The following is a 12340-nucleotide window of genomic DNA, read 5'->3' as shown; positions in this document are numbered from 1 at the left end:
AAACGTGAAGCCTGACAGTCTGTATTTATTACTGTCAGCAGATGATTGTCATAAGTTTTATCAAGTTCATATAATTAAATTAATATATACATCAAATGCAAAGATGGATTGATGTTAATAAAGTTGCTTAATCCTTGAAGATTCAATAAAATCGGGTAGCAGTAAAAAAAAAAAAAAAAGTTCCTATTTCTATTTTTCCAGAATAGTGGAAGAGAACATTACAATGGAAAAATGAAAGAGCGCATTTACCAACTGCTGCTAAAACAGTACTTTTCTTCAGATCGATCTCTTTTCCTTACATTTATGTTAACTGACAGAAGAATTTATTAAAATCGAAGGAATATTGCTTTTCTTGCTCTACTGGCTTCAACAGCAGCAACACCTGCTGAGTTGTTTTTCTGCAGTAAATATACGGTGCCATGCTGGAAGCATTAATGAATGCTTTGTTGAGTATAAGGTTAGAAAGCCTTTCGCCCCTGTAGTGAACAATGTTCTAGGACCTTGGAGCTGTAGTGGAAGTAATAAAAGACATTTTGTTTTCATGACAGCTGCATACTGTGTGACATGTCAGCATAAACTCTGCTTGCTAATGTTGTTTTTACAGCTTATAGAAATGTGAAATATGAAACTCTAGCATTAGCTATGTTGCAATAAAATACATTCTTATAACTTTTATGTATCACAAAACCCTTTTTGTCACCTTGTGGTAACCTCACAGTTAAGCTAGTAAAGATGTGAAGTAAGCTGTTCTCTGATACTCCTTTTCCATATTTTCCTCAGATTATGGGAGCTTTTTCCACCAGACACAAGCACGCTTCTGCACAGTGTGCAGTATTTCTAAAAAGCCTCATTAAACAGATTTTATTCCTCTTTCTCTATGAAATGTCCAGCTGTTGCTCCCTTGATTCCCAATGTCTTCTTTTCTTCACTGTGTCTTCCTCTAAGTGCCAGCAGTTCCTGATAATTGGTAGAAGCGCTGAAGAGTTGCCTGACATTGAGACAAACTGGATAAATTATGATCTTGTCCATGCATTTAAGTGTAAACAACTGTATCTCTTATATTTATGCTTCCAACATTAACAGAAGTCACAGAAGATGAGTGTATTGTAGCCTGTGTATGCAGATCAGTGACACCAGAGTTCTTCCTCATCTTCTTTGTTTTGATGAGACATAACAGGAAGTGGAAAAACATCATTTAAGCCCACTTCTCAGCAGTAAATGACGATATATAATTTCATCCAGTGTGTGAGAGGGACTGTGGGTGTACAGCCTGGAGTCGCTGCAGCAGACGATTTCTCATAAACAGATCCTGAAGAAAACAAATGCGGCCTCCCTGCCTGGAAACCCACCGGACAAATGCACGCCGGAGTCCGTCCGAAACGTTGACAGGAAACATGAGTAATATCTCCCTCACTTGTCACACTGAGCAGATGTAGCGCTGTGTGTGCGTGAAAACTGGAACAGAGCCAACAGAGCAGAATCGGCAAAGAAGAAAATAACCGATTCTTCTCCTGCTTCTTAATAAAGTGTATGCTTCTATAAACCCTTGTAAAGGCAATGAACAGTGAATAAACTGTATATCCTGATGCTGCATAGGTACATTAAATATCAAACCAAATAATAGCAACCACTGGTCGAGATGCTCATCTGCTCTTGATGTTTTATGTCACTAAAAGAGACTTTAAAAATCATCTGAAACATGTTGTTAGGAGGCATCTTGGCCGAAGCTTGACAGTTTAGCGAGGTGTTGGGTTTCTTCTGTCCTCTTGGTCTCCTCAGGGATCTAATAAAATTCTCTTTGGTCAGATCAGCTCATTGTTTGTTGCCTCTCTGCTGCTCTGCTCTCGTTCTCTCTGGGAGTTTGGAGAGCTCTCTTCCTGCCTGTTGCGTCTTGCTGGAGAGCTCCCTCAGGGACTGGCCTCCCCCCGAGAAAAGCCTTTTGAACAACTCGCCCTCTCTGAAGGACCTTCATGCAGGAGCTCACCTTGTTGCTACTTGCTTTCAAAGGCTTTGCTCCAGAGATTCCTCTCAGCGTGTTCTGCCAGAGACTCCATTCCACAGCTACATACCAAAGCCTCCTCATGCGGGAGCTGAAAGACATCACATCTGCAGTTCAGGAAGTAACTGCGGTGGATGTATGTTTCTAGTCACCGAGAGAGTTTGAGAAAAATCAACAAATATCTTAGTTATCAAAATGTAACAAGCCTGAACCACAGTTAGACTCTTTAAGCTGCTTTAGAAAAACGATCTACAAAAGTTTTTTTGTACAGTTTGAAAATATCCAAAAGGTTCAACACATTTGAAGTCGTGCTTGAACAGAAGGCAGATTACTAATGAGACCGTCTGAAACACAACGAAACACACAGTCCAACATGAAGCCAAACGGTCGGAGCTGAGCGGAGGGAAAAAGTGGCAGATTTTATTTACAGACTGATGAAAACTAACAGCAGAGGTGGAGAAACTTAAATCAGGGTCTGAGACTGGACTGAGGTCGGAGGTCGTCGCTTCCGAGATGTACATCACGCCCGAGAAGTGGAAGACATCTGCTGTGAGACCGTTCACCCACTAATAAGACGTCTGGCATCAGTATTAACAAATAAGCATTACTCCAGTGCTGCTGGAAGACACTGGAGAATTACTTAATCCACTGAGACATGAAAACTCTGCACAGAGAAGCCAAACACATTTGAACCCATAACTATCTTACTGTTAATTGATGCTACTTATATACTTTTTTGAAGTGATAATTTGATGATCAGATTTGATGTACTGCATGAATTTTGAGGTGGATGAAAGATGCCCGAGTTCTTTTTAAATTCGGTCCATAATTTATAAAAGTGTTGCTGATTCCTCTAGCTTTTTTACAGAGCAAAGTAACAGTAAAGTGATGCTTCCTACCTCTAGTGAACATTGAAGAACATTTTTGTCACAGATTTAAAATCTAAAAATGAACATTTATGATGAGAATTTCACCTAAAAAGCACTGCGTTTCCCCTCAGCATTAATCTTGTTATTCAGCTGAAACAAATGGCCCAGATTGTCCTCACTTCCTCTTTGTCATTGTGCTCACGGCAGATATAAGGAAAAGTGATTTAAACTGAGTTTTGTTTTGTTTACTCTCATTTTTTATGCTACAGAAGACAGATTCTCCTGTGGGAAACTTGTCCTCTAAATTTGACCCGTCCTCAGTATTTATAGCGAGCGGGGGTTTAAGCTGCTTACCAAACACGGGCGTCTTTTCAAGTGGGAGGTCACTGATGGACAGACAGCCACCCGAGAGAGTCCCCAAAGAAAACAGCCAGAACTCCAAGTCTACCCTCATCCTTTTGTTCGTGTTCTTCAAAGGTCACATTTGGAAACTTTCTGCATATTTACCAAACATTTAAAGGTATTTTGCATTAGACTGAACTCTGTAAGTGACTCTATATGGAAGCAAGCGGGTGAACAATTAACCCGATATGCATGTTTTTGGACCGTGGGAGGAATACCGGGGACCCGGAGGGAACCCACGCACACACGGAAAGAACATGCAAACTCCACACAGAAAGGCCCCAAGCCCCAGATGTTGGATACAGAGATATTTAATATAAATGGATATCCCAAAAACTGTGGACAGGCTTATGTTCATATTGCCAGAGTATTTTCTATTTTCAAAACATTAGCAGCTGGTAGATCCTCAAGGTTGAGCCATTGATTTTTCATCATTTGCTGCTCTCGATGAGTCCTCGTTAAATGACTTGCTAGATTTTGTCCTTCAAACAGCTGTTATGATGCTAAAGGTCATTTCGGTCTTTAGAACAAAAAGAAAAGAATCTCTTGTTTCAGCTTCTCTTATTATTTTTCAAATAATTATAATTTTACGTAATTGCACATAATTACTTCCAGAGGTAAGACGTAACAAAGAGTGTTTTTTTCCCCATTATATCTGTGCTTCACTTGATTTGTCTAATGGTCTGTAATTTTGACTCCGCAGTAAAGCTGTATGTTTTTGGTTCCAGCTCCGCCCGGCCTCTTTCGTGTTCTCTCTCTCTGCCCTGTCTGAGCCTGTATCTGTCTCTGGGCGGGTCTCCCCACTCAACTGGATTCTCATCACCTGCAATCAATTTTCTCAACAGCCTGAACCGTAATCACCCTGATTTCTCAGCCACTTGTCACCAGTTTGCCAGTTTTGCTGGTGTGGTTGGGAGTTACTGCAGTGAGCCTCAGGTTTTGAGCAGCACTCCTGCTCTTACATGTCAGATGTCTCCAAAATAGCTCACGCTGAAGGCTTTCTTCAGTTTTGGAATAAAGTAAAACAGCCCATTCTGATAATTTTGCAACAGAAATAAGGAATGGTTTTGATCACCCGGTGAGGGGAAAGATGCCAGTAAATGACGGGGAAACTAGCAGCAGTGCAGAATATTTAATCACGTTAGAACTCTAGCTGGGTGGAATAATGAGGCCTCGCGTTTCTGAAAGGGTTAAATGAGACTTTAAGTGTGTTATCCAACCAAAATAAATGAGATAAGCTGGACGCACTGATCTTTTTAGCAATTAAATTAGATAAGTATTGGAGAGAGATACAGGGAGTCCATGCAGCAAGGTAGGACAAGTTTATACCCTACAGAAACAGATAGAGAGCGAGGGTCTGCCTGGACTGTGGTCAGCCTGGTCGCTGACTTGCCACTTGCCCGTTCTGATCAAAAGACAAAGCTTTCCAGCAGGTGTGGGGGTCCTGATGGGCCAAATCTCCTCTTATTCCCATCCCAGAATGCAACTCAAATCCACCTGATGTCGGTGTGGACTAAAATTTGACTCCTGCCTCCCAAGCGGCCCTACACAGAGTTTTTCTTGACAATTTTTCTGGAAGCCATGAGACCAATTGTAAAACCCCAAACCAAGGTCACTGAACCTGTTAACATGCGAGGAAACCACCAGAGCACATCCAGTTTCACATCACTCCTTCTCCTCAGTCGACCCCTGTCTTTGGGACGCCGTGGCTCTGCTTGCAGAATCCTAATTTCAACTTGTCCCGAGGTAAAATGTACAGTTGGAGTCCTAATTGCCATTCCTCCTGCCTCCGGTCCACCCTGCCCACGACAGAGAGGAACACTGTCTTCTCAACAAACCCTGATCTGTCTTCAGTCCCATCTCTCTCTATCATGACCTCAGTGAGGAGCTCAGTGAACATCAGGCCCTGTCCTGACGCCACATTGTCCTTATGCATGTGAAGCTGATCTCCCAGGAGCCCCTCTGCCCTCCAGTTGTGTAACATCTTGAAAGAGAGGCTCTAGAGAAGTGCATGTCTGTGTGTCTGGCAGCTCATCTGTCTGTCAAAGGGACCCCACACTTTGTCCCTGCTTTGATCAAACACTAAATGTCATGACTGCTAAAAACGAATCGTTATTTTCACTGATCTATTCTGATTTCGAATCAATTCTCGAAGACAGCCAACCTCTGCAACTACCTAGACTGCAGCAGATGCTTCTAAATAACCTTTTTATGAAGGCAGAGGAGTACTGGTGCCGTGTTGACTCTGTGAAGTTCCTGGGTTACATTCAGCGTACAGGTGAAGTCAACCCTGGAAGACGAACTTATCAGGTAATCAGTCCAAGCAAACCCACCCCTCGGTGAGGCACTGTGAGGAACGCAACATCAACGTCTGGCAGATCTGTGTTTGTCACATACCAGCCACTCACTACCCATTTGGTAGGAACTCCATATACTATATATACATATATAGATGAAGATACTTCTTAGAAAAGAAAAGAAAAAGTGTCTGAAAACAAATGAATACTTTGAGTGTGACCTTTGATTATTTTATGATCTCTGCTGATTACACATTGTCTGTGTGTTTTAGTCATTGAATAAAGACAGATGATTCATTGAGTTGGTGAATGACTTGATAATGAAAATACATATTAGCTTAATTATTACTTGCTATTCATAGCTTACCTTTGACAAAGACGGAATAATGAAAAAGCACAGTTACGTCAGTGTAACAGGAAATAGGAGCAGATTGTACGTGTCGGTCTTGCTGTCTTGCTTTTCTCTTTCTTTGGCTCCACCGAGGTGTGATTTACTGCTGGATTACGGCTCGAACGCTCAAAAGCCGGTTCTGCAGACGTCATAAATGGTAGCATTAATATGTGCTCCGGATGGATCGTAATGTGCTGTCGGTGCCACAGAAGATCCGGCCTGAGCAGACATGGCATCGCAGAGGCGAGGCCTAATGGGGTTTTAATAGATAAATGTTGGCAGGATGTGTCTCGGCTCCTCAATAACAGCAGGATGTGGAAATCTGGACGATGGCTTTTAGATGGTGATGGATCGGAGCAATAGCCTTCACATATGCTGACAGGATGTGCGTATAGTTACCAGCACACAGGAAGGACGTTAGAGGATCATATAGAAGAAGAAGAAAAAAAATGAGAGCCTGTAACAAGCCCAACAACCGTGGGATGATTGACAGATGTCGTCAGGGGTCGGATGAAAACAACATGTCAGCGATGATTAGGAGAGTTGAAAGGGACCTTGACAGCGAGGTAACAGAGTCTTCGGTGATCTGGGCCTCGGTGGACGGCGAGCAGCAGGTGTGCGATTGGAAGCGAGGTGCTGAGCTCTTGACAGCGTGAGCCGCTGTCCGTCTTGTTCCTCCGGTTTCCACCAACAGCTCATTGCTTTAATGATGTTTCCATGTGGGCCAAGCTCTGGATGTGACTCCGCCAGCTGGAAAAGGTCATTGCCTCCAGGCGCTCGGCCTCATCATGCGGTTTATTGATTGCCTTTGAAAAACAACAACTTTTGAAGCCTCAGAAGAGTCAAAAACACAACTGAATACGTCAGTAAAATACAGGTTTTACGTTTCTCTTAAAGCTATGATGGGAATAACCTTGAAAACTGAGCACTGTGAATCAAACCCCTGCTGCTTCTAGTAATACTCGCCTATCAAAGGTTTTACATTTCAGGACTCCAGTCAATCAATTTGTGAAATCACAGTGTGACATATTTTCATGGTAGTGTGTAAATTGATTTCTGTAGTTTCAAAACACTAACAATACATCACTCTAACAGCCAGGGCCTTGGATTCTGGCTGTTAGAACCGGTTTACGCTCTTCTCTTTAGTGTTCCGAGCTGCAACTATTCCCGCTTGAAATAATCGTGATCAATTGATACGTCTCGGTATTCAAACTCAGTATTTACTGGAGCTTGACTGCAGGATGTAATGGAGAAATACCACTCTGATAGAGTTAAGAAATAATTAAAATTGTTGTGACAATTTCAGCTTGTAACTATAAAAACACTCAGACCTTGTGGTTTTATCTCACAGTACCCACAGTCTGACTTATTTCTTTACAGGAGATTTTTAATCACAGAAATGTTATAACAAGCTTTGACTCACCACTGTCTTATCAAAATGTTGTGCCAGACTTAAGGCTTAATGCCTCGACTGAACATTTTCACCAGCAATAGTTGCACTGGATGAAAATGGAAAAGCTTTCAGAGCATTCATTACAATTACAATAAATTACCTTCTAAACATGTCTCTTTTAATGATATTTTCTCTAAAATAAAAACAGAACCATACTGAGGAAGGCCAGCTGGATGACCTCCAGCTTTTACCTGCTGCTTACTCCTGCTGGTTCCTGCACGCAGGTTTGAAAAAATACTATTTTTTATGAATATTAGAATTGTGGTGAGTAAATTAATATACACTACATGAGTAATTGTTTTGACACCGAGTCAAAAATGTGAAAAACAAAAATCAAATCAAAAGAAAAAAATGTGAATAAATAAAAATATTCAATAGCAGCATTAAAAAATAATAAAAAAGTCTTCCACAGATCACATGACGCAGAGGAATTTAAACACACTGGAAAAGATAAAACTTTATTTCTCCCTGTCGTGACAATACAAAGTCAACAAGTGCAATAACAACCCAACTGAAATCAGTACTGACCATTCTATCTAGTAATAAATACATAGACAGAACGCTGTGCACACCCTCCTCATCTTCATCATCCTCATCTTCACCACCACACCCAAAAAAAGTGAGGTATCGACGACTACAAAGCTTCGGCGCACAAGTGGGTATTCGACTGTAAGGCAACTGTTACCATGACAACCTGGAGGGACTGAGACAGATGTGTGTGCTTCCTTCTTCCCATCTCTTTGTTTTTTTGTTTGATCTTTTTTTTCGTTGTGGGAAGAGGGTTGAGCTGATACACTTTACAGTACCACATCACATCAGGCCAGAGCCAAGACTGCTTTCAGCTAAACAGAAAACATCACAAATCCATCTCCTGTAACATTAAAAAAAACAAACTTTAAAAAAAAGGGAAATAATCCTCACGTGTTTTGACCCTGCTACTGCTCATCAGAGGCAACATGAAGTTTTGGGCTTTACACTCCCTGGGTGTGACTTGTGTAATATGTTACTGGTGATAAGGACAGACCTCTTTTCTGGTATTACAGGTCAAAACGCGCAGCGTGGCGCCCCGAAAAGCATGTTCTCCAACATAACACTTTTCTCCCCTACTTATCCAGCACGGGGGACTAATTAAATCCTCTTTGTCCTGCAGCACCTGTTAAAAATCTCCCCCCTTCTTCACACTCTGGGAATAAGGAGGCAGCCAGAGAGAGAGAGAAAGAGAGCGAGCGAGTGAGAGAGCATCATTTTGAAGCACTGCTGATCTCGAGGCCAATTATTTCACTTGGACACATCCTGCTTCTGTGCCCCCGAAAGTGATGGTGCGAGTCTACTGGGGCGCACATGCAATTAAACTTCAGCTATTGAAATGGGAATTAACTTCCTCTAACAACTCAGCAAATTTGAATATTATTGCTGATAACGGGGAAGAACGCGGACGGGCCGCACTTTACAGCACTTGACCGCCGCTCTCCCATGTTCCGCTCCGAAACTTCAGGAAACCTAAAGATGAAATGTGAAGCCCGGTGGATGACTCCTTCCAGTTTACACCCAGAACTCAACCAGTCCTGCTATCGCACAAACCCAGTTGCAGATGAGAAGAATTCTGGGTACCCCTTCCTCTTCACACCCCTCTCTCTCCTCCCACTCCACCTTTTTTTTAACCCTCCCACCTTGTCTCCGCATGCTGCTACCAGCAGCTGCTTTGCACACTTTTTTAAAGAACCTGCAGCATCTTAATGGATTGCTGAGTCAGCGAAACTCCACAGCTGGGCCAGAATAAGCCAAGAGGGTAATCAATTTACCTCAGCCGCAGAGCCGGAACACTTACTTTATCTAACAGTCAACGGGCAAATAATTACTCCTCACCGACGCTGATAATCTGTTTTATTGTTTGCTCGAGTGTTTTACAGCCAGTATTTTCTCCTTTTTTTTTTTTTTTTTAGGCTCAAGTGAAGAATGCTGCTCTTCTTTTTCTGGGATAGTTTCAATATCTGAGTAGATTTTAATTCTCCCACACTTTGAAAAGTACCGCTTCAACAAATCACAGACAAAACAACAAAATTGAGTTAATCTTGAGGTGCGCTTCGAGTTCTTCCCTCTATGATATCTTAGCTGTCCTTTTTAGCATTCGGTTTATTCAAACTGTCGGATTTTTATTAGTTTTCACACTCTTAGTGGTGTTTTGCTGACAATAAGCAGTTTAAACACCGGATCATTACGGGCAGTTTTCATTCCTGAATAAATAAGCATCGAGTTGAGAGTAATCATCAGTCCGAGTTCTAGAGTGAAAATCGTTTGTTTTCAACGGCTCGCCTCTTACAAAGCTGACACATGAATCTTTGGAAATCTGTGGAATCGTGTCATTATCCAAACGAACTACAAAGTCCGTGTTACTGACTTCTCCTCTCTGCTGAGAGCAGATTGAGCCGATACTTCCGTTCTGCTCCTCAGCGGTCGGCCACTGCTCTCGCAGCCAGCCGGTCTGGCTCTCACAGACCCTGCCAACCCTCCGATGAAGCTACTGTACATTATTGCTGACAGTGACGAGGATTTTAATGGACTCCATGTTCTTTAAACATTTTTCTATTATGGCTAATCGCTCACAATTGTCGACTACCGATGTGGGATATAAAGTGGTCCTTATAAAGGAACTAATGGAAATTCGTCTGCATCGTATTGCTAATGGAGCCGATTCCAGGCAGCTCGGGTAATGAGGAAGGTCAGACATGTCACCGATGAGGATGTGGAGCAAACACACACACAATAAGTCTAAAAGTAAGGGTCTACGTGAGTTTGTTGTCTCTGTGTCTGTTGTTGTGAAAGCATCCCTGATCCTCGTTAATGTTTTGGGTGGAGAGAGAGAACGTCTAATGGCCGCACGTCAAACCTTCAGACCTCACAGCGGCGTTCTGTCCTCCTCGAGTTTTGTGGAAAGGAAACTTGAAACACTTCTTACAAGTTTTGTCGACATGGCCGCAGAGACGTCTCGCATCTGGTCTCGGTAGGAAAACAGAAACACTCTAGTCTAAAGTGAGATGCTCAGCATCAACCTAAGCCGGCACATATTCAGAATGTCAGCCACTCATATACTTCTCTGACTAGCTCACATAAATAAATCACCAAATAGATAACCCACAACTGTGTCTAACTGCTACCCAACACGAAGTGACACAGCAGTGGAATAAACATTTTATATCTAGAAAGATTTTTTTTGTTTTGTTTTGTTTTTTTTTTTAATAGGCAAGCCTTCTCACTTGCGAGTGGAGTTCATCCCGTTCAGCTGGGATTTGTTTGGGAAGCTCCGCCGGCCATCCTCGGAGGCCGACTCCACCCTGTCGGGAGGTGGAGGTGTCTGTCTCTCCTCTGAGGTTCCTCCACGCCGTCCTGCAGGGCTGCTCCTGTGGTCCATGGGTGATTTGTGCTCATTACAGAGGGGCAGTAGTCTCATCTAACCACTACAGTATGGCGAGCCCAGCGGCGGAGCCGTGTCTGTAGTCCAGAGGGGGGCGGCTGGGGGACGTCTCCTCCGTACCGGTGGAAGGAAACAAGGCCTTGCTACTCTTCTGTTCGTCCACGGCATGTTTCTGTTCATGGAGAGAAAAACAAGAGAGAGATATGTCGAAGTCACTGACAGAGTAATATACAAAGAGGTGACGATGATATGAACACGGAAGCTTTGAACCATCTTCAAAATATCACCAATGATAGTTTGTTATTCACTGATGGTTTCACTGTTATCAGAGAAAAACCTGACATGAAGCTGCACTCGGTCATATTAGTGATTTTGTTGCGATTGATCCTGTGACCCTGTGGCTCCCAACCAGGCCTCCAGGAGTCTCCGTGAGCTCTGTCAACTCTGAGGCTGCTTAAATTAGATTCACACACATTCATGAATAATTCATGAAAAAAAAAAAAAAAAAAAATTAAAGCCCAACACTTACGTGGTTTTGGTTTTTTTTATAGAGGAAGTGTAAGAAAAGCCAACACATAAAGAATAATGATTTCATAAAAGACATTATTAGCATTACTTCTTTATTGTAGATACAAAATGTTGGATATTGTGCTGATATTTGCACAAATCTTTTGGCTGAATGACAAACACCATAAGTGTTATTGACTCTCTTTCTCCAGGAAACTTGTAACTGCAGTTGAGTAATTATTGATTTTGAGCATCCCTTGCAGTTCTACATATTTTGGATTAGTTTAACCATCGTCTCTTACAGTATGGCCTCTGGGTCTAGATGATGTAGATCTCTGGGAATGGTGCAAATATTCTTAAAACAAAATTATGTAAGTTTTTTTTTTTTTTTTAACCTGGAGGCATTTCCATTTTGTATCTTCACTGTGATAAAAATAAACACTGGCAGTCAATAAATCTACTGAAAACTGTTACACTAACCCCTTCAATGGCATTAAAAAAAGAGTAAAGCATCTGAACTTTATTATCAACAAATCTATTATTTGCAGAAATGCAAACATGTACAATACACATTTCCCTTTGGAGCTAAGTTTGGTTCCCAGTTTTCAAAGCACTGAAAAAATACAGATGATATAAAACAGAGGTCATGTCAAAAACACGGAAAAGGTGAAAAACAGAAGCTAATAGGACGTCATTCATCATTTTGCAGCTGCATATCGAAAACTTCCTTTTAAATAAAGCATCTGGACAATTGACTCTGTGAAGAGTGTGATGGTTTCGCCTCCATGCACGGCTGACTTTAATCACATGACAAAGCTTAAGAATGCATTTTAGAATAACTGAATATAACTACAGAAGGATGACGGAGATCTGAGAAGGTGGTTTTTTGATAGCAAAGCTATCAACAGATCTGATGATGACAGACAAAATTTCAAAGAAATACACCAGACAGAAAAGAAATCGACTATATATAATGTTGCTTTATCCTCACTGAAAAGTTAGTTTGTAGC

The 12340-nt window shown here is 41.8% G+C and overlaps 1 protein-coding gene across 1 annotated transcript in view; it reads right to left on the bottom strand.

The window, feature by feature from the left end:
- Positions 1-7848: 7848 nt before the first annotated feature.
- Positions 7849-12340, bottom strand: part of shisal1b (shisa like 1b) — a 42242-nt gene continuing 37750 nt past the window's right edge. Inside the window, exon 5 of the mRNA XM_030095957.1 lies at positions 7849-10995. Coding sequence (XP_029951817.1) covers position 10995 — 1 coding nt within the window. The 3' untranslated portion in view covers positions 7849-10994. The remainder of the gene's footprint in view (positions 10996-12340) is intronic.

This window comes from Salarias fasciatus, chromosome 7, assembly GCF_902148845.1.
Source record: "Salarias fasciatus chromosome 7, fSalaFa1.1, whole genome shotgun sequence".
NCBI lineage: Eukaryota > Metazoa > Chordata > Actinopteri > Blenniiformes > Blenniidae > Salarias > Salarias fasciatus.
The sequence above is the reverse complement of the archived record's forward strand: the minus strand, read 5'-3'. Positions and strand labels throughout refer to the sequence as shown.